The 23,257-nt window shown below is 39.4% G+C and overlaps 2 protein-coding genes across 16 annotated transcripts in view; both read right to left on the bottom strand.

The window, feature by feature from the left end:
* The window catches only part of SYNJ1 (synaptojanin 1), a 68,395-nt gene extending 60,327 nt beyond the window's left edge, over positions 1–8,068 (bottom strand). For all 15 annotated transcript variants that reach the window (XM_052793783.1, XM_052793785.1, XM_052793784.1 and 12 more), the window contains exons 1-2: positions 7,952–8,068; positions 6,479–6,624 (exon numbers count right to left, since the gene is read on the bottom strand). In XM_052793783.1, the coding sequence (XP_052649743.1) occupies positions 6,479–6,624; positions 7,952–8,055 (250 nt within the window). In that variant the 5' untranslated portion in view covers positions 8,056–8,068. The remainder of the gene's footprint in view (positions 1–6,478; positions 6,625–7,951) is intronic.
* An 8,621-nt stretch (positions 8,069–16,689) lies between these two features.
* PAXBP1 (PAX3 and PAX7 binding protein 1) overlaps positions 16,690–23,257 on the bottom strand; it is a 29,487-nt gene continuing 22,919 nt past the window's right edge. The window contains exons 14-18 of the mRNA XM_052794074.1: positions 23,022–23,098; positions 22,692–22,758; positions 20,970–21,116; positions 20,378–20,532; positions 16,690–18,227 (exon numbers count right to left, since the gene is read on the bottom strand). Of these exons, the coding sequence (XP_052650034.1) occupies positions 18,110–18,227; positions 20,378–20,532; positions 20,970–21,116; positions 22,692–22,758; positions 23,022–23,098 (564 nt within the window). The 3' untranslated portion in view covers positions 16,690–18,109. The remainder of the gene's footprint in view (positions 18,228–20,377; positions 20,533–20,969; positions 21,117–22,691; positions 22,759–23,021; positions 23,099–23,257) is intronic.

Below are 23,257 nucleotides of genomic sequence, written 5' to 3'. Positions count from 1 at the left end.
TTCTTGGTGGGTTCACAAGGTGCCACGATGACACATTATAAGTTAGTGGCTACAATTCCCAGCTAGAACATGGGACACTGAGCTGGGAACAAAGACACACTCCTGAAATTATGTGCAATTCCTTCAGAAACAAGACGTCTCATTTAAGTTAGACAAGAAAAAGCTCATGTTACTGTCACTTTAAAAAGTTTAAAATCTGAAAAATTTATGAACTATTCTTACACAGTTGGTTTTTGAGCTTTTAAGATTGAGGTTTTCAAGCTTTTTGTCAAACTAGGACAGTTAAACTTCTGGTATTTAAATTAAAACTAACACTTTAATATTACCACATAGGTTACATTAAAATCAGAGTGGAGTCACAACTTCCATTTATAAATCAACCAACAGAAGAATCATTTTATTACTTTTGATACTTTGCTGACATGAATAGATGCATAGAAAACTGGATGGCAGTTGATATTTAAATCTGCCATAATTCATACGACATTTGCTTTGAATTAATAGGATGATTTTTTTTTTTCTACTCTATTTGCTAGTTCAAATTATAAGGTACCATTATTCACTTCACAAAGACATTTACGTTACCATAATGAACATGTATCTTAAGACTATGGGGAGGAACCTCCAAATAACAAATCACTGCTACCCAGCAATGAAAAAAACCCCAGACATCTCTAGATGTTAGCAATTATATTTAAATACTACACACCAGAAAAAAACCCACCGTTCAGAACAACAACAACAAAAATAATTGTAACAGATGAGCAAATAGAAGGCTTGGTTGCTTTAACATTATTTTTCAATACTATGTAAATTTACTTCACAAAATGTATAGTTTCCGCTAATACCACTGACAAGGGGCAAAAAACCAAACTGAGAAATAAAAGTGTGAAAACAAAGCTGACCTATGTAACAGCCTACAAGCACCTCCTTTCCATCAGCTTTGGGCTTTCTGACCCAGCTACGCATTCTCCACTGAATGCAAAACTTCATAGCACCAATAATCTACAAAGATTTTCTTCTGATACTGAATACTTTGCCTAAAATCTAGTTATTTTACATGAAAGCCAACTGTCGCAATTTTTGCCTGTACAAGTCAATTCACAAAATTACAAAGTTTTCAATTTGAATACGTGCTACCATGCAAAAAAGCTACCAAATTATCTGAAATGTAGAAATGCTAATTAGTTTTTCTAAATTATGTCTGAGTAACTCCAGAAGTAAGCAAACTAGGCTTCTTAACATGACATTTAATTAGCAAGAGCTATTATTCACTGGATGTCCAGTAGGGCAAAACCAAGACTTTTACTATCACGTGCTACTATAGAAATGAAAATTTACTGAATTGAAAAGAGAACATTCATAAGAGAATTATTTGTTGCCAGTGAAATCCCTTGTTAAAATAATGCAAAGGCCGGTGGTACACATACAGAATAGTCTTTACTATTGGTGTAAAGCTAGTCTACCTTAAGAAGCAAATAGCCTTCAGATTCTGCTGTAAGTAACTTCTTTTTAATATTTCCAGAACTGTGGACCAAATTCTTACAGATCTGCCATTCAAAGAGGTCATAGTCCTCCCAGGCAAGAGTTACTGCCTCCATCAAACTCCTGGGAAGATTCTTACTGTACTTGTACTTTTCAAAGTGTGTTAGACTAGCATATGTGGTCTTTGTTAAACCATAGGATTTTCTTGGAAATGCCTGGAAAGCAATGAGCAGAACATCTTCCCAGTAGATTCAAAAGAATAGTGAATTCTGGCAGAATCCTAGGAAAGGCACCTGCTGACAGGAGGACAGGTTACAGCCTCCTCCACCAGCATGGCTGCCCTTGGCATCTACTGTAGCTGTTGCTTCCCTGCAGCTTCTTAAGTGTTTTGAGATACTGTTTAATGGGAAGGCGCAGTCTGGAAGATGACACTCAGTCAAAATAGTAACAAAGACAGGAAAGTGAAATTGCTGTTTGCCTTTGCATCCTAGTCCCTTCACATTGGTCCCTTTAAATTGGCTTCAGATTAATATATTACATCAAAATACATTCAAAAATTGTTTCTACCACAGCCTGTATTTGTCCTTTTCTCTCTAACATAAAGACACTCTTTCCAGAGTACAAATTACTGCTTGAAGAATTTTAATTCTTCTTATTATTGTTCCTTTACATATGTATATAAAACAGGAAAATATATTAAGCTTATTTTATAGGATCCCATCATGAAAAACAGAATGTAGTAATTTATTTTGAAATATTCTCCTTTCCTAGTTAAGGGGATGTGGTTCCACTCAAAACTCTATATAAATATTATTGGCGGGGTGGGGAGAATCACACAGTAGCAGTTCATCGCTGGTGGCAGCAAACACTGAAGAAAAAAGACCTCTGGTTGTGAGCATACAGAATGTTATGCTCCTTAATAATTATGTACATACAGCAGGTGCTCATCAACTGTATCTGTCAGTATGTTTCTTTTTTGTGTGTCTAAGTTTCCTCAAGCACCACATCAACTTCAAATCTCTTGCAAAATTATATCCCATCTGCTACTGTGGATAGATAATAGCATATCTGCTTCCCCCCCTCCCCGCCCCACCTGAAGAATGCAGTGTGGAAGAATTTTCTTTTTAAAAAAAAGTGGAATGTGAATGGGTGATAGAGTAGCTTTGCTAAACATGACTATGAGTACCAGGATGCCTGCTGCACACATGTTATTACAGCTCTTTCTTTATCTAGCTCTACAAAAAACTCAGGGTGGGCAAAGTGCCTCTTCCTGTTCACACCTGCTATCTTCTCAGCTTTACCATAAAATTGAAGTCAAAGGATGTGCATGAAGCTCCTGCTCTCTCCACTCAGGGCTCAGTATTTTCCCAGACAACAGAACATTCTCCTTTACTCATCACAGGCGACAGGAGTAGACAGCTTCCCACTCGTTTTGTTATGACTCACCAGAGAGGAACAGGGAGAGAGAACACCCTCCTGCTCAGTCAATAAAATCTTTACAGGTAAGATATCTCATTAAAGAGTCCTATTTCAAAAAATAAATATACTGTCTATTTTATATGTCAAATAAGAAAAAATAAATCTATGTCATCTTCCCACTAAATTCTAAACAAATCAGCAGTGAAGCTGCTGACATTTAAAACTAAGTGCTCTTACAATGCCTTGAGAAGCAAGTTGGCAGGATCCCCTCAGACTTCAATATCTTGGGCTAACCCAATACTAGGAGTGAGTCAATAAAAGAGGTATTAAATATATAAAGGCAAGCAAAGTATCTCTCAGATGTTTTGGTCACAGTAACATTAGCTAATCCGTGTTACAAGCAGTACATAGAACGCTTCCAGCAGAAGCATGGCTTGGGCTGCTTCCATGTTAAGACTGAATGATTATGCAACAGCCACTTCTGTGAACCATCGATTTGACCCTCTTCCTTTCTTCCATCTTATTTTGTTGACTTGAATAACAGATTCAGTGCACATATAACACACACTGAAAATCACACAACATACGAGTTGTATAGCATTTCATACAGAGGCCTAACTAAACCCTCTGAATCATCTTGCAATGCTTTATTGAGTGTAAAGCGGATGAAGGTTAATACTGTTATCCTTCCCTCAGCAAAATGACAGATGTACTTCCTTTAAGATGACATTTAAAGGATCAGTAAGCTTTCATTCCTTTCTCTTAGCCCATTTCAAATCCAAATTTCTATACATGGATACCGCAGAAGATGCAGTTCACTAAGGCTCTCAGAACCAAACCACATGAATCACTTTTAATGGTAAAGTGTGTTTCACCAGGTTGTGTCTTCATTATACATTCTACATACAGGTAAGAACTGTGATTGGGTATAAGGCTGAACACCTTTTTTTATCTTCAGTATTTATTAAAATCTTTTGAAAAATGTCTAACAGTTTGAGATCAGTATTGTCGATTTTTGTTGTGTCTAAAAAGTGTTACCACCATCAGCAAAAAAATATTGAGTTTTTAACAGTTTAAAGTGATGCTGTTCTGGATTTAAATCTATATATACTTGATTTGACCATTTTTCTATCTATTCACACAGATTTTACAAACATCTGGGGAATCTCCCCCAACAGCCAGTCTTTCATTAACTTTGGCTTTTAGATTTGTACCAATATCCAGAAGTTTGTATAGCTACAGACTAGAATCTTCTGACTGGTTTCTGTGGCACGACTAGAGAGATGGAGAAGTAGTACTTTACAAATCTCCCCCAAGCACTAATAATTGTACTCCTTTAAATATGTATTAAAAAGAATAGATACCAGAAGCGAACAGCAAGCAGAAAAGGAGAAAACAAAATCCTGAGCTAGGGAACTCAGTGCTTTTTCTGCTGTCAGTTCAAGGGTATGATTGTGATCTTTCAACCATTAACAAAAGAATCATGTTTCAGTACCTAAAGAGTTTAGGTGCAAAAAGGGAATTAAAGCAAAATGCCACAGCTAAATATGCATCAGGAAAATATGCCCATTTACCAGATAGAAAAAGAGTAAGCAGTTTACTGGTTAAGGTTACTGAAAACAATATTCAGAGTCACTACTTCTAGCTAAGTATGAATGTTTACTATGTTGTAACCTACCAATTAGAATACCAAAGACAAACCTTTATAGATTAATAACATGCTATTACTAAGTACAGAACCCAAGAGGAGAGCGGCTTTTGAACTTCCTTCAGGTTCCAATTCCTCTGTTTGGTAACAACGTGAGGCATAGAAGAGGGCAGAAACTTTGATACGGTTTTTAATTTTTAGAGAAGAACATTTATCCAGGTGCCTGCAGTGTATCACAGCATGAAAACCAACTAACCTACTGTCCTTTTTGAGCATAACTTTCAGGAATAAATTATTTTTAATACATTGCTCCTTAAGTAGCTTAAGCATGTTCACTAATTACTAAATACATGCTAAAATAAAGTTTTCCACAAATCTTCAAAGCATTTTTCCCCATTTTACGGATTTCACTAAACCTGTTCACTAGCTTTATGACTGGACACTTATTCCCAACCCAATCCACACTACACAATCCCTTTCAAATACTGCTGGCAAAGTCAACGAAATTACTTAAATATATAGTAAGAAGAAACTGTATCAGAAAAAAAACAATTCTCAAAAATAGAAAAGCACTCACTGTTTCTCACCTGGATCATCATATAATTGCAGCTATAATGTCAATCATGCTGGCATGTCCCATTGCTAGGCCTCTAACAGTTAATGGCAGCTTGTTCTAATCACACATTAAAGATGCGGATTAAGCTGTATGCTAGACAGTACTTATTCATACAGCCTGTCCAGTACAGATGACTCTATGGCCCAATTTCTAAGTACCCTACACAGGGGCAGTCAGGTGCCTCAGAAAGACACCATGCCACTGCCAAGGAGCACACTCAAGTATAGAAGAGCCAATTGCAAATAACTCAAGTCCCACTCTTCTTTGGAAATCGCATTTCTAACTCTTGAGTCTTGTTAGAGAACACATTCCCCATTCAGCCTACTCCACAGTCTCAAAGCCAGAGCATCCTCCTGAAAGGTAGGGTTTTGAGTCCTCTCAGACTTCAGGCAGTGAATCAAATCTCCCATTTTTTGATTGGGTGCTCAGAATAGCTAGGCTAGAAAACCACAAACAGGCATCAGAATGAATTCATTAAAACATTATTGACTTAAAAAAAAAACAAACCAACAAACTTCCATGGTATGAAAGTTTTCTACAAAAGAGTCAAAAACAAGCTTAGAAACTCTGTGCAACGAGGTGCTCAGACTTTCTGAAGACTACAAACCGAACTACATTTTAAAACCCTATCTATAGGCTTCACAGATCTCTTCTGCACTTCTCATTTTAGTGTCCTCCTTCAACTATGACTTAAAAAAAAGGGGGGGCAAAAAGAATTTAAGGGAAACATTTAATACATTTATCACTGAAAACATGTAAAAATAACTTTGCAATGCAAGACACCTTGCTCCAAATATTACTCATTTTATTACAAGACAAATCAATACAGAGTCTCAAGATAGGTCAAAAATACAGGGACAAAATAAAGCTAAAAATCAAAAAGCCATCAAAAATCATGATACAAAATGAGATAAAAAACAAATTAAGATGATATACCATTTAAGAATATAGAATTTTTTATTATTAAATACAACACAGAGAATTAGCTTTTCAATAAGTTATCATGTATTCAAAAGGAGAAGGTTGTTCAGAACCAAAAAAATAAGATGTTGTTAGAAGCTACTAGAAGAAAATTTAGTGTACATGAAAATATACATGCATGATGAAATGTAATTAAATGTGTAAAATTCTCTCTCAACAGATGAAGATATGAAAATGTCTTTTTTTTTTCCCTCATTTAAATAAGAAGGGTCTCCATTAGCAAATAAGAAAACAGAATAGTGCTTCTTTATATTCCATAAATAAATTGTTTACACAATGTCAAGTCTGCCAACTTTTTACATTGTAGTTATCAAAACATATCGACTTACAGAGGACAGCCACAGCTCCGGATTCAAACATGAGACATTCTTCTCTGTTTCTGGTTTCCACTATCACACTGAATGGAAGTGGATCCAGCTTGTGATAGACACGGTATCCTTTACTGAAAGCCATTTTGCCTTTATCAGAGGCAGTCCTGTCCAACACAAGATGATGTTAGTGAAACCTTCTCGTGCTTCCAGATACCTTCTGCAAAGCAGGTCTGACTTGCATCCTTTCCTAGGGATTTTACATGTTTAACAAACAACAAAAAAAGACCTGCTCACTCTTTCTATCTCACAAGACTTATTTCATCTCATGTTCCAAAACAAATATAAGGACTATCTAAAGACAACATAACAATGTTTCAAAAACACAATTACCCAGAGAAACACCTTTCAAAATAAAGGATTTATTTAAAAGTTTCTCAGAGATGAGAATTTCTTTCACCATACTTAATAGGATTTCTTCTTAGAAAAAAAAAAAGAATTAAAATAAGGTTCCCTAGGAACCACAAATACATAAGAGTGGTGACTATCTTAATCGTAAATTAATGTCAAATGCAGAGGACCAGAAGCCTGGGTAGGCTTCAATTTTCAGATCTGTTTTACCGATTCTGACCTTGTACAAAAGGACAGCATATTTTAAACACTAAAGCTGTTAAGGCGTTTTAAAAGATCATACAAAACATTAACCTATTTTGGTTTTCTTTTTAAAATGAAAGCAGGTTTTTGTTTGGATTTAAACCCTCCCCTGCAGTGGCTGACGACTGAAACATTGCAGTATTGCACTAGCGAAACAGCCTGTAAACCACAGAGGTAAGATCTTCCTTTAAAACAATAAAAAAGCCCAAACAATAAGAAACTATAAGCAAACGCGAAAGTAGCCAGATTTTGAGGGCTTAAGCTCAGGAAACATACAGCGAGGGAAGGCTCCTCTTTAAAGCCAGGAGCGGGGCCTTCTGCCCTCTCCCCCCTCCCTTCGGCTCAGCGTCCGTAGCCTCCAGGGCGGACGCGGACTCGGACTCGACGCCGCCGGTACGGAACCTGCCGGCCCCCACCCTCCAGCGCAGCCCCTGCGGGCGCAGCACCGCCCGGGGAGCAGCGGCGCCGGTCCGGCCCTTCGCCCGAAGCCCCTCTCCCTTGCCGGCCAGGAGGAAGGCGGCCACCGGACAGCCGCGAGTTTCCCACCGCCCGGCCGAGGGACAGCCCCGGAGCCGGCACCGGGCCAAGCAGCTCCCCGCCCCGCTACCACCTGCCGCCCAGGGCAAGCGCGCACCGCCGCCCGCCACAGCCCGGTGCCGCCGGTACCCACGACGCTGACAGAGCCTCCATCTTGTCTGGCGCCAGCGGCGCCCCCGCGGCCCGAGCCCCGCGACGGCGACAGCCGGGCCGGCTCCGCCGCGCACTGACAGGCGCCGAGCGCCCCCCCGGCGCTGCCACCCCCCAGCCCCCCAGCCGCAGCGGTACCAGCGCCTCCCTCACCGGCCGCGCCACCTGCCACCAGCGGCCGCCCGCTCCGCTCCGCTCCCTGCCGCGGGAGCCGGCGGGACCTCACTTCCGCTCCGGCCCCGCCGTCCCTTCCGCATTGCGCCTCCCGCCACCGGAAGTCGGTAGAGGGCGGGGAGGGAGGGGCAGCAGCGGCGGGGGGAGAAGCGGGGCGGTGGGGTCGGCGTGAGGCGGGGCGCGAGGGCGGCCGTTAAGCGGTTGCCGGCCGGCCGGTCGCCCCCCGGGGGAGAGGGGAGAAGGGAGAAGGATGGGTCGGCGGGACGCGCTGCGGCGGGGCGTGCGGGCAGGGAGGCGTTGGCCCGCGGGAGCGGCGACACCGGGCTGGGGGGAGGCTTTGCCGGACCCGAGTTCCTGTCAGTGGCATCCCTCGTGTAGGCCCTGTCAGGGGCACCTTGAACCAGAGCGCTGGGCAAGCCCTGCTGTCGGGGTGGAGTCCAGCCTGAGGAGACCTGGGCCCCTAGGGAAAAGTAGGAAGAGAGCCCTGAGAAGTCCTCCTTTCGCCTTGACTTGCGGCAGTGCTGGGTTGCAGGCTTCGAAGATGAAAAACGTGCTGTGGGCGCACGGTGAGGCTACGTTAAAACACAGCCGGCCCCAGTCCCGGCTGTGTATTTATTACAGGTGCAGCAGGGAGAAGGATCTTAGGGATAGGCTCACGAATAGCACTGCAAACTGAAAAACCTCGCTGCGCAAAATGTGCGATGGGCATAGAAGCTGTCGGCGCAGACGCTCACCGAGTGCCTCGGGCCGGGTGGGAGCACTGCATCACGGCTGAAGCCGGCCTCTTCCTGACAGGCTTCAAAAGTTTTAGGGACAGACCGTCCCTAAGCATCTCTTTGGAAACTTCCATTCATCCTGTGCAGGCTGTAAGTGGAGGAGGAGTAGCGCTTCACCGGAGCTTTACTGTATTGTGTTGGTGATACATTGCAAGCTGCTGAGGAGACTCCAGAAGGCAGGTTTGAGAGCTATGTGCTAAAATCAAGAGAGAAGTGGGCTTTGCTGCACTTTGGATAACGCCGGGGCCAGGGTGGCAGTTTGAGTGGAGAGCAGAAAAAAGCTGAAAAACTGTGGAGAAACTCTTTTCGCAGAGACTGTAATTTGAACTATGCATTTGAATATGCATAAGGGCAACTGTGAGAAGTATAGCTACCTCCTGAGACAAGAGCTGGGCCATCTTTAATTTTAGATTGTAGAATCTCTTCCCACTACCTTCTCGTCCAAGGTCAATTCCCACTGCGAAGGGTAAAAATTAAAAACAGAAAGACCTTTTTTGTTTCATATAAACTTCATACTGAAACACAAAAAGTTATGTTTGATATATATTCCCTGCATAGCTCTGGTCTAGTTTAAGAAATAATAGATTGTATACATAATCTTTTGATATTTAAATATGGTCTTAACCCACATACCTACCCTAGGCTAAGTACCAGTTGAGTGGGGTACACTGGTGGGAGAGAACACAGAGCAAATATTTGTGATGTAAAATACAGTGTAAGTAATGTCTGTGCATTTTTAGCTGGCCAACATCCTACACACACTATGACGATCCCAATGAAAATGTTCTATAGATAAATAAAAGTGTGATATTTTAAAAGACTATTTAAAGATGTTTCATGGGTTTTGAAATTACTAGACTACATAATTGCTAACAGCTTATTACAGCTTATGCTATTTCTCATTTGTTCATGGTAGACGCCTACGTGTAATTGAACTATCACTAGCATAGCATCAAAAAAGAAACTCATGAAGCTTTTTTTACTATTGAGAATGTAAAAATAAAAGAATGACAATATAGCTGCTGTGGAAGCAAAGCAAGTGTGTCCAGGTTTTATCCATGCATAAAGATCACTAACAGGGACAGCAATTTAAAGGTTGTTTTACAGGATACACCTAAGGCTAAAATCATACATACTTGCAGCGTAAAACAATTGATGTATCAAGTTTATTCACACTTTTTTTTTCAGCAGATAAAATAGATTCAGATGGCATGTGTGGTTGTTTTCTTATGAACACATATATTTTGCCTCAGGGTAATATAATTTTTTTCTGATAGCTAATCATTATTGTGCAGTTGACTTTTTCAAAACATCAGAGAAATGCATCGCTTGAAAATATAATTGTAGAATCATTGAATCGTAGAATGGTTTGAGTTGGAAGGCACTTTCAGAGATCATCTAGTCCAACCCCCCCTGCCGTGGGCAGGGACACCTTCCACTAGACCAGGTTGCTCAAAGCCCCATCCAACCTGGCCCTGAACACTTCCAGGGATGGGGCATCCACAACTTCTCTGGGCAACCTGTTCCAGTGCCTCACCACCCTCACAGTGAAGAACTTCTTACATCTAACCTAAATCTACCCTCTTTCAATTTAAAACTGTTGCCTCTTGTCGTGTCACTACAGGCCTTGGTAAAAAGTCTTTCTCCATCTTATAAGCCCCTTTTATATGTTGAAAGGCCACAATAACGTCTCCTGTCCTGGTTTCAGCTGGGATAGCTTTAATTTTCTTCTTAGTAGCTGGTACATTGTGTTTCAGATTTAGTGTGAGAATAATCTTGGTAACACACTGATGTTCTAGTTGTTGCTAAGTAGCGGTTATCCTAAGTTAAGGATTTTTCAGTTTCCCATGGTCTGCCAGCAAGCAGGTGTACAAGAAGCTGGGAGGGAGCATGGCCAGGACAGCTGACCCAAACAAGCTAAAGGGATATTCCATACCATAGGACGTCATGCGCAGTATATAAACTGGGGGGAGTTGGCCAGGAGGAGCCGATCGCTGCTCAGGCATCGGTCAGCGGGTGGTGAGCAATTGCATTGTGTATCACTTGTCTTTTCTTGGGTTGTATTTCTTTTTTTTTTGTATTCCTTTTAATTACTATTATTATTATGACATTTATTATTATTGTTAGTATTATATTTTATTTTACTTTAGTTATTAAATCATTCTTATCTCAACCCATGAGTTACTTTTTTTTCGATTCTCCCCATCCCACTGGGACGGGGGGAGTGAGCGATCGACTGTGTGGTGCCTAGTTGCTGACTGGGGTTAAACCACGACATCTCCCCAGAGCCTTCTCTTCTCCAGGCTGAACAACCCCAACTCTCTCAGCCTGTCTTTGTAGGAGAGGTGCTCCAGCCTTCCCAAATGGGAGGCACCCGTTTTTGTGGCCCTCCTCTGGACCCACTCTAACAGGTCTGTGTCTTTCTTGTACTGGGGACCCTAGAGCTGGACACGGTACTCCAGGTGGGGTCTCAACGGAGTGGAGCAGAGCGGGAGAATCGCCTCCCTCGACCTGCTGGCCACACTTCTTGTTGTGCGACTCCAGATACAACTGGCTTTCAGGGCTGCAAGCGCACATTGCCAGCTCATGTCCAATTTTTCATCCACCAGTATCAGTTTACATCAGCTGAGAATGTAAAAAATGTATTGCTATCCAGTAGTGGGAGCTTTCATAAAGCTATTATTAACTTCAGAAAATACTGCTGTTTATAAGTTAATGGAAAATGAGAATGAGTATTTCATTCTAACTAATTGCCAATGTAATATACTGCATAATATAGCAAAGCATATTACAAACAAAGTTTAATTTGTTCTTCAGTTTTGCGTAATAAAAGGTTTTGGTAATTTTTCCCCACCTGCCAATTGAATTTCGGAATCTCACCAACCTTAAATATATGGAAATGTTGAGACATACCTCTGTCGCTGTAGCTCAGGGAGCAGGGAGGAGGTAGAGGAGTCAGGAATGAAGAAGTGAAGTTGAGCCTGGGATAAAGGGGCGGGAGGGGGAAGGTGTGTTAATTGTCTTTGTCTCTCGGTATCCAAATCTATTTTAGTTGGTGATAAATTAATTCCCCAAGTCAAGTGTGTTTCCCCTGATGGTAATTGTTAAGTGATCCATGAGCTTTTTCGTCCTGTTTTCTCACCCTGTCCTGTTGAGGAGGGGAGTGAGAGAGCATCTGGGTGGGTGTCTGGCTGCAGTCCAAAGTTAACCCACCATGGCTTCACTGGGTTTCAGAGTAGAGCCTATTTAAAACTTCTTTGCTGTTTGAGAGCAGGGGTGCCTCAAGGCTTCTCAGCAACGTAGGCAAAATTTACCTTTGATATCAAAAACGTGAGGAAGCTCAGGGTGATGCTGTGCCTGTCTCAGGGAAGACAGATGTAAAGGCAGAATTAGGATGCCTGAAAGGGGAAGAGGAAGGTCTTGCACATCCTGCTGCAAAACTGGGAGGAGGAGTGCAAAAAAAAGCAATGGCAAAAAACGGGGAAAGAGCGAGCCTCAGCCTCAGCAGTATCAGCGGCCTGACACCCCCTACCTCTCCCCTTGGCAGCAGCAGCAGCCCAGGGCTGCCAGGCTCTGGCACATGCACTGCTGGCAGCGAGGCCACCCGTTCCACATTTTACCCATTCCACTAAGTGTTCAAACCACCATTTTCTCAGGGACATCTGTGGTGCTGTACATCACTAAATTGGCACATCAACAGCAAATAAATTAAAGTTTTGACATCATATTTAGGTTGCATATCCTTTGTAGTACTTACCATAGGTCTTACTCCTCCAAACTCCTACCACTCATTAAATATTTAAAGCTGAGTTTGTTCTATCCACCACTTGTTTGCAGATGCAGGTTCTCTGAACTGCTAGCTCCTTGAGGTAGTAACCATGTGTGTACTTTATAATTTTAGTATCTTTAGTTCAATGAATGTCTTATCCTGATTGGAGCTTTTGGGTAAAATGGCAATATGTAATTTAAGTGCAATAAAATGATTTTAAGCCAGGTGTCCCCAGGGTGTGTGAGGCCCATAGTCAAGCAACCTACATCCCACTTAATGTTTTCTGTTAGCTAGGTATCACAAAAGTCTTAGGACAGTAAATAGACAATACTTAAGAACTTGTATGAAACCTAGGCTATGAAAATTTGGGCTTAAGCATGTAAGAAAAATACTACACCAAATCTTGGAGATACATCTGTGCTTCACTCCAGGTCCCTGCTCTATGAAAACATTTAACTATGCACATAAAGTACAAAAGTAATGTAAGTGGAGACAATGGGACAGTTCACATAGTTGAACAAAACCATATGCTTAAGTCACTGTTTGGAGCAGAGCCTTAAATTGCAGGCACCTTGTGTTACTAAGTTTGTCTCCATGCAATTATTTTATCCCCACTCATTTATTCCTGCATATTTAGGGCAAGAGTTTTAGTTACATACAGAAATTAAGTACTCTCGGACAAAAAATCCTACATTCTTTCATGGTGCAGACAGACTAATTCAACTAACAATTGTAAGGCTACCAAAGTTTTATGTTTGGAGTACCACATGCAGGGCAAAACCACTCAACTCTGATCAATCCTGTTGGCTGCGTGCAAGTTTCTCAAAAAACCACAACCTTGCAACAACCATTTTTGAAGCCTCCTCAGAGTTCTCTCTTCTGTACACACCACTACTAACTCTTGCAGGAATGGTTTGCTTGTGACTTCACAGGTAAAGCCTAATGGTCAGATCACAAGTACTGTTATTTCCTTTTAGACTACTGATGACAAGACATTTAATTTTCACTGGGCAACTAATAAACCTAAGATGACAGGGATACTGCTTTTAAGCACCACCACATGTAAGAGGACAGTTCAGCCTGTTAAAACAGATGTCACCAAGTCATCCTACCAAAGCTGCACACTACATCAAAATTGGAGGCACATATCCCTTCCCCCAGTATATATATTTAGAGTTCTTTCTAAAAAAATGCCTTTTTTGTAGAGTAACTTAGGGAGAACTGAAAGAAGAACCACTGATTAGCAAACTTTTGCGGAAAATGAGATGTTATCTGAAAGGAGGAGAAAGAAGAATCACGTGGCTCCCTGTATCTGCACAATTTTTCCTCAAACTTCTCTATTTCACATTTCAGATTTCATTTTGTTTTCCTTTATAGTAAAGGACAAGGTTTTCCTTCTGCTATTGGTGACCTTTAGGGTAAAGGTAACTTTGTAGTAACTGTAATAATACATAACTGTATAATAAAATAATAATAATAATAACTAATAATTCTGTAATATATTATCCTGTTCATAAAAATGCCAGTGACTGACAATTTTACATGCAATTTTTTCTTATGTATTCTACATCTTTCCTAAACAATGCTAACCACTAAAGAGGTTATTAGTCTTTCTCAAAAGTCCCTGTAGAGTTCTGTGCAGAAATAAGATTGCTGTGTCACTTAAAGTGTTAGTACCTTCTCACATGGGATTTCATCATCATCTAGGACATCAGTCTCTTAACATGTTATAATTATTTGTTAATTTTGATAGCAAACAGTGAGATACACATGGTAAACTGTGGGAGAATAATGTTAAAGCCATTGTCCTTGGATTATACTTCAACAAAGCAGCCATTGTGTAACATTGTTTAAAGATCATTACATAAAGTATAACCACTTTGCTACTAGCATTTAATTTGCATCAATAGATGAGATACAGGTGAAGTGGTAGAAGTGAAAGTGGTTATTTTATTTATAAATAAAATTCGGTAACATTACTTACATAAAATCTTTAAGTGCCTATACAATTTCAACCATTTATACATAGGAATGGCACCCAAAATGAGAAGTTAGATTACTTATCACCCATAAGTATACTTTGCTGCAAGTTTCTTCATGTTGTTATTGTTCTCCAAATGTGACATTCTTTGGGGATAGGAAGGAGAAACTCCTCAAGTGTGCAAGTGCCTAGGCACCATAGCCACATGGTGTCATTGTAGTAGAGGGAGGCCGGGCTAAGTGTAATATGAATAGCTGGTCTTCCACAGCAGTTAATTAGGAAAATGACTACAGGCTATCTTGAAAAAAGGTTCTCTGTAGCTATAATTTATAATGAGGTTACAAGGAAGATATTCTCTTAATTCCCTCCCTTACAGTCCTAGTCACAATCCAAATTGGAGCAAAATGCCTGTATTTTTAATAATAAATGCCTTGAGCTTTGCTGCTCCACTAGTCTGGAGCTCTGTTAGTAGCGTGCACACCTACTGAAACTGCAGTTACAAACCTGCATTTAAGTTTTGTAGTGTTATATATATATGTAAACTATTAGAAGAAAGGCAAAGTTTGAGATGATAGCTGATGGCTTGAACCTATAGCTTTTCTCCTCCCTGAACGACAGCCAGGGAGACAGTAAGGGAATGACTGACTCATTACAAATATTCTTCCCTGAGAGGCAGTAGAAAGTGTGAATAAACATGATTTCCAAAACAAACCCAGTTACTGTTGTTTTTTTAGCCCAGCCCAGCACACCACCACCACAGGGAGGCCGGGTGGACAGCAGAGCAAGGCTGAAGAGGGCTTTCAGAGCAGATGGATTACTGGTGACCACCTTTTGCAAACGGGCCACCTTTTTCAACAGACACCAGGCACCAGAAGAGAATAGTTGACTCCAACCCTTTTCCTGCACTCTCTATAGCTTTATTACCCCCAGTGTTTGAAAAATATCGTAATTGAAAAACCAAACTCTGACACCTCCTGGTCAAGTACTTTCCTTATTTTCTAGTGTTGAAATCTTTGCATCTGTTATCTTGCGGCTTCAGGATTAGATGGCAGTCAAAATTCTGGATGTAGAAAAAACAGTGAAAAGCTTTGGCATCTGAGGTTGTTCCTCAGTGATTCTGAATGAATTTGACAGCACACAATACACACTTATGTTAATATATTCAGAGAGGCCAGGCTTCTAAATTTTTGCAACTGTTTCAGTGACTTCAGTTGAACGAATTCCATTGTCTAAAATACCCAAATGGAAATAAAGTACCCTTTCACCCCTGCAGTAGTATTAGCTGTTTACATTCATTTGCAAACAGTAACACCAACTATCCAGTTAGACAAGCAGTCTAACTTAGGAACACAGGTCTTAGAACTGCTTAAGCATGTTGTGGGGTTTTATTTATTATTCTGTCCACAGAATATACCCACCCACCCATCCACCCCATCACCCATGTAATCACAGGTGTAAGGGTAGCAGCTATTCTGAATAGCAGCAGTAGTTTTGTTGTACCATAAAAGCCTGTGTTAGACTATCCTAAAGCCAGGAAGCTAACTCTCACTTAACTTTATACTGCAGTGGCTAGACTAGAAAGACTAGCCAAACCAGACTGTGCAAAAGGTGTCTGAAATATGCACTCTCACCACTGGAGAGCAAGTGACTAGAAGGCAGGCATGTGTTAAGATGCAGAAAAGTCTCTGTATGGTATTGTTCCTCCTCATAAAAAAAAGTAAAAAAATAAATCTCATTTTGCGTATTTTTGATTACCTCCCTTCTCCCTCCCTCAACCAAACCTTCTACAACTTTGAATCTCTCCGGTGATTAAATCACTTGAGTATAAATAAATGCTCTTTCAGAAACATTGGTAGCATGGATTATTTGTGTCCTCTTCAGTCTAAGAAAATACTAAAAATCAGTAAAATTTTAAGCACAGAAAAGGTCAAATCTGTCACTACTAAATCACGTAACTACCAGCATGATAATCTTTCAAAATATCTTAACTACTCGTTATGCAGGTATATGAATTCCAGTGTTTATCCTATTGCTTTTTCAAAGTAAAGACACTTTTGTTCACTCCAAAAATCCACCTTCTAAGGACAATTTTTTCTGTCTGACATACTGAAATAGAGTCAGCCAGCACACATATCATTTCCTTTACCACCTTCCTAAAGGAATAAAGCTTACCAAGTTGCACTGCAACAGCTCCTTGATAGACGAGTTTATTGAAACAGTTTTTAAAAGCAGGTATTTCTGAATGTACTCCATCAATCCCAACAGTTCAGAAAAACAGTTGTTCAGTGTCCAAATGAAGTGTCCATGTTACAAATTGTACATTTTTAATATACTCATTTATACCGCATGACATGAGCATAAGATACAATGATTTCTTACGTTATTCAGTATGCCGATTTATTGCTACAGTTCTCCCCCCAAAAAGTAGGGCACACCTGGAAATAGCTCTTAATCCAAGGCTATTACAGCTGTTCCCACGCCTTGGACCCCAAGGTCAAGTCACTAGCATTCCTATGTAAATCACCAGATTTTTGAAGTGTTTTCTTTTTAATTTACACTTAAATTAAATGCTTTTTTTGCAAGACTATTCTTAGATGCTATTCAGCAGGAAGTGTAACATTTGAATATTTACTACAATATAAGTATTTCAAATCATGGGACATAAAATTTTCTTCACCTTCATTTTGCTTGACATCTTTAGCCATACCAATCAGAAGAAACAGGTTCCATGTATGAAGTTAGAACCGCCCCCACCCCACCCCAAAAAAACACCCCAAACAACCCACAAACAGTGAATTTAACCAACTTGCACAAGGAGTGAGGGTCCAGAGTTCATGGGTAAACTATTTCTCCTACAAATTAAAGGTGCTTGGGCCTTACGAAGTGCTGTCATGTAGACTTGTGCAATAATCACAAGTTCTCATTGTATGCCTGTATTAAGAAAAAAATAATTAAGCATTGATTTGGGTTTTCCTTTCTGTTTTGTTTCCAAGAACAGTCTTAAGAGTTCCATATTCTGAATGCAGATAATTTTTTAGCTATTCCAATTTGAGTGCAGCACAGCTGCTTTTTAAAGGTCAGGCTCCATTTGAAAGTGTCTCTACTCCTTAGCTCAAATGATTTTCAGATATTTGAATGTTTTGCCAGCCCTTTTGACCAATAATATGATCATTTTATTGTCAAAATAAGAATTTTTTAGCAAATGAAAAGCTTATTCCAACAGTACAAGATCTCTATATCCAGTGTGAAAGCAACATGGTGGTATAAATATACGCATACATTGTATTACACATAATATATTATACACATTCCAGTTAACCATGGAACAATTAACAGGAGTAGATGACTACTAATCATGGGTACAAAGTATTTTTGTAAACAAGACTTTGAGAAACCTTAAGGAAAATCTGATTTCTGGAAAGATGACAATCTTGGGATTCCATTTTTGTTTTCAAAGAAGTCAATTTTTTTTTTTTTAAGGATGCTGTATATAAGAATGCACTTTGTATTAAAACAAAGATCAATACTTTACAGTTTAAGAAACTTTACATATGTACATAAATTACACATCAGGAATGGTTTTAAAGCTCAAAATGAGTTGCCAGAAAAGTCTATTTTCCTTCTATTAAGATCTTTAATTCTTTGACATTGTGATCATTTGCAACTGTCACAGCATGATCCAGTGCTCGGATACTTGCCAGAAGCTTTATGATCTGCTTTATGTGCTCCCTAAAAAAGACGAAGAAGTCAATACAGGAATGGAACAATCATGTAAAAGTATTAATATTTCAACAGAATACTACATTATGAATCCATATAGCAAATCAGTTTTAGGTAACTTCACATCATCTTCTTCTCCACTTGCTTAGTCTGATAAAATAAGTTGGTTATCAGCTTTGTACTGAAATTGAAAAATTTATTTTGGGAGTAGGAATTAATCATACAATATGGTTTAATACTAGATGCAGCATAATCTCAAGAAAAAGTCTTGGATTACTTACAGTACTGTGCAATCAGTCACAGCTCTCTTGGTAACTAATGTTTAAGCCAAAACAAAAAAAAGCAAGTATGCTTTAATGCATGCCTTAAAAAAGGTATGAAGCTTGCCACCAATGAACTGCATTACAATTCAGGTCCATCTAGGAAGCTTAGAGTGAACAAACTGCTAGGAGGACTGTACTTCTTTGGCTGTCAAGAACAATTTTGGTATCTTGGTAGGAGGCTGGACATGGAATTTAGACCAGTCTCACAAAAAATGCCAGAAGTTCAAAATTAATCTTAAAAAGTAAATAGCTGATCTGTGAAAAAGCATCCAACATTTGGAAAACTAGCACCAACAGAAATAAAGATACACTTCCCTCTCAGCAGAAATTAATGCATTTTTGTTTCAAACAACTGTACTAGGTTTTATATGAAAAGACATGACATTCTTCAGTTAAAAAAAGGGGCATTTCTGCTGCAGACTTATTTTATCTGCTTCATGGGGGCAATGGCAACAGATTTGTTAAATGCTGGGAAAAAAGAGGACAGAAGATAGAAATTACATTAGAACTCTCTATTAAAAAAATGATTAATTGGATGTTTCTCTTCCAATACCAAAGTTTTACCAAGTTATCATTTTAGCTGATAAAGAAAGTTCTTTCAAATTTAGAAACGGGCTACCGAAAGAGAGAAAGTTTAATCTCTACTGGACCCTCTCTCAACTCCATTTCAATTCCAGTATCATGCTAGGCTAGGCATTTTAGTTTTAGAAAGGAAGGAGTAACAAGACTATTTTGAATTTGAATCATGGGGAAATTTAAATTGGTACATGACTCTACTATTATACTTTGGACACAAAGTTCTGAGGCATAACCTGAGAGCAGATAAAAAGTTGTTTGAGCACAACCCAGTGCGGCACAAAGCTCAGTGTTCTCTAAAAACGAGATGATTCATATGCCACAGCCAAAAGTGATTCTAAAGACAGAACAGTATCTAATAACCAACATGGTAACTGGAAAATAAATTGATACCAGGAAAAACCCCAACCTCTTAACCAAGATTTTTCTGCTACGGTTTAAGGGAAATTTCTGTCTCTTATGTTTCAGTGCTATGCATAAGATCAAAAAGGGACAAGGATCTAATCCCCTGAGAGCCTCAATAATTGAAAAGTAACTCAACAATGGCTCAAGCAAGTTCAACTATCAAGAATGACTAATGCAGGTAGCAAGGGGGTTCGTCTTTCCAAGTTTCAGGTTTGCTGGAACAACAGAACTTGAAACAGATCTTGAAACCTCTCCCTCTCATACAACAGCACAGGAATAAACAATCTTCCAGTCTTGTTATATTCCTGTGCATCAGTGCAACAATTGGGTTTTTAAGTTTATCATTGCTTAAAATGATACACCCACAGCATTTCAGGTTACTTGGCCAGCAGTAACAGTTACGCATCTATCTGAACTTTTAATTATGTTGGTTATCAGATACAAGTGACTCCTTGATCTAGGGGAAAACAGGTTCATCTAGTTGGTTCTGTAAATAAAGTCAAAACTTTTCTACTGTATACAAAAGCACAGTTTATAATTTAGAAGCCATTATGCAGGAATAGGCAATAGGCTCACAAGGTGGAACAGTCCAAACCCAGTAGCTACAAAATTTGCCAGAATCAGTGACACTAAGCAGTAGTGCAAAATATACTATGTTTAAAGATTTCCAGCAGGTGCTGTTTTCAGACACCTTAAAAATCTCCATTTACCATACTGTTAACATTTTTAAAGTTTGAATTCAAAGAAGTTTCAAAAGATGTGCAGCAGTATGGAGATATTTACCCGTGTTTGCATGCTTCAGCAAAATAACACAAAGCACAAGAATTGCAACTGCGTTAACTCAAGATAAGTTACCTCGCATTTCTTTTCTCCACATCAGAGCAACCAATGCTGTTTCTATAAATTGTATCAGCCAGATGAACAAGGTATCTGCAGAAGTTTTCTAGCTGAGAAATAGTCTTGTCTCCTTTTAGATTAGCAAACCACTGTTTAGGAAAGCAAGCAATTACCTAGACATAACAGGAAAAAGAAAGTTAAACACAACATAACAAGATTTTAAAAGCTATCTAACATGATTTGTGAAGTCTGCCAGGTACAATTGCAGTGACAAGGCCTAACTGAGTGAAACAGTGAGGAACCTACCAAAAAGAAAAAATTTTAAAAATCCAAAATTCAAGCAGTAAAACACTGAAACTTACACTATACTTAAGCTGTCTACAGGTATGAGACAGAGAAGGTTCTTTCTTTAGTTAGGGGTATGAGCCAGGGAAGGTTGTTTCTTTAGTTTGTGTATTTAAAAAAAAAAAAAAAAAGTCTATTTTTCACTGACATCACAATGATATCAAAGCCAAGATTTCATAGGTAACATCAGTTTTTAACTATATTTTTCCTTCAGCTGAAGTTTGTGATTTACAAGTGATTTTAAACATTGTTTGATTTTACTTACACTTTGAGCTTTCTTAATGCTGTCCTCTCCATACTCAGAGTTTTGAAAAGCCATAAGAATGTATCTATTTAGCAGACCATCTATTGACAGTTCCTGGAGGGTTTTGTTTGAAAGGATTCCATACCACTGGAGAAAGTTTCCTAATAACTGAAAATACAACACAGGGAAAATAAGTATTTAAAAATGTACTGAAACGAGGAGGCTGATCAAACACTCTAAAGCGTCTTCAAATGCAACAGCATGGCCAAGGTAAGCAGTGGAAACATGCCTTCTGTTAGCTTCAAAACTATTCAGAATCCATAAAGTACCAGCCTGGAGTGTTACGAATTCTCATACAACCACCACCGCTACCTCCTCAACTTTGCTCATGTTTTGCACAAGAAATCAGAAAAAAAAGAATTAAAGTTTTAAGCCATCTTGTTCTCAAAATTTGATGTCAATGTCAAGCCAAGTGAGGCCTAGCATATGCCATATGGGCGCAAATTCACAGCCCCCTTATCAATGAAATTCCCAGCTATGCTGTCAGCATACCCTTATTTCCAAGGCACAGTGACACAAGAGACACAGAAAGCGTCACGGGGGAGTGCCGGCTAAGCCAACTCTGCAGCTGTTATTCCCCACTGGCACATGGCCTGCAGAGAAATTGCTGCCAGTCTTGTACAAATGAATACAGCCAGCAGTTTACTGTTGGGGCAGATCATCAGGAAACAGTAAACGAGCACGTGCCTCCCAGCTTCTACTTCTGCTTGTCTGTGATCCTATAACTGACTTGCTAGCGCAAGAGATTGTATTTTTAATGCTTCCCTAAAATAAAACTGTGGTAACAGCATGCATACTTCTAAACTGCCCAGGCTCTGACAGGGCACTCAAAAGAGACACAAGCCCTAAATAAGCGATCTGTTTCACTTTTAACAACAGCATTTTAATAAATGAGCTTTGTGCATTTTTTGCTCTAGACAGCATTTAGGAAGTTGACTTTTATTTCAAAGTGAAAGAATTCAGTGCCAAATATTTTAAGTAAATGAAGTGATTGCAAACCTATTCAGAATACAGTCTCTGCCACTGCTGCAATTTAAATAGAAAATTCCAGATAAGAGTTCTGTTTGCCTGATCATTGAGATCAGCAGTTCAATCAACACGGATCTCACACTTTACTTTCCTGTTTTGTTGGGAGTTAATTTTCTTCACAGCCTTTTATTGGAAATAAACTACAACAGTCATAGATTCTTACAGGCCTTTGCAAACTGTATTGCACATTCCACACACAGAGACTTTTTCTTTCACACTCTTTATAGTTTCAATTAAACTAAGATTACAAATGCTCTTATACTTCACAAATAGCAGTGAGCTTTCCAAAAGGGACCATGTTATTTTCATGAAGATTCTCACACTATATATATAAAAAAAATACAAACCAAGCTCTCTCATTCCCACATAAGTGAAATAAAAGCAGCATGTTTTATTCTGACAAGCACAATTACATTAAAAAAACTGGGTTGAGTATGGTAAGTAAACCCACAACATAAGTTAAAACGATGGTGCTTTCACTTGGCAGTCTTTTGAAGAGGGCACAGTGCATTGCCAGAGACTAAGAATCATAATTTAGAGTTCTTCCAAATAAAGTTAAAGCAATTTCCATCTACAATTTTCCACAAATTTGAAGAGGATTTTATTGCTACACTGTCTAGACCAAAGATTTACAGGATGAATTTACTGACTTACCTTAACAGAGGACCAAAACTGACGTTGGAAAAACAAATACGGACCAGAGTTCTTGTTTTCTAAGATGCTGGAAAGTAAGAAATTTCTTTAATGAGCAACCAAGACCACCTCTGTCTGGAGTTTGCCGGCTTCCTCCTTCCCACACACAGTTCAGTTCTATAAATATTCCCTTCCATCCTGCTTGTCTTTGCTAAATCCTCACAGCATGATAATGAAAGATCTCCTCTATCCAGCCAGTGAACCATACTGAGAAAAAACGCCTGTTAACTACAGACAGAAGACACCAACTTGCCAACAATGGTCTAACACCACAGCTGAAAGAAAACTTACTTTTTTGGATATAAGGGCATGAATACATCATCATCTAGTGTTCTCCTCATTCTTAGCAACAATGCCTTTAAAAGCATCTGAAACAGATAAATTTATTTTTAAGTGTCCAAAGCACGGCTTAGTAGTTAACCACTCAGAAATTGATTTTCAAAGCAACAAAGACCATTTGTGACCCTAACAGTAAAAGGTATACATACTTAAGCACACATATAAATAAAGTCTTAGAGAAGCCTATA

Source organism: Harpia harpyja, chromosome 8 (assembly GCF_026419915.1).
Source record: "Harpia harpyja isolate bHarHar1 chromosome 8, bHarHar1 primary haplotype, whole genome shotgun sequence".
In the NCBI taxonomy this organism is placed as follows: Eukaryota; Metazoa; Chordata; class Aves; order Accipitriformes; family Accipitridae; genus Harpia; species Harpia harpyja.
Note: the sequence above shows the minus strand (reverse complement) of the source record. Positions and strands in the feature narration are given on the sequence as shown.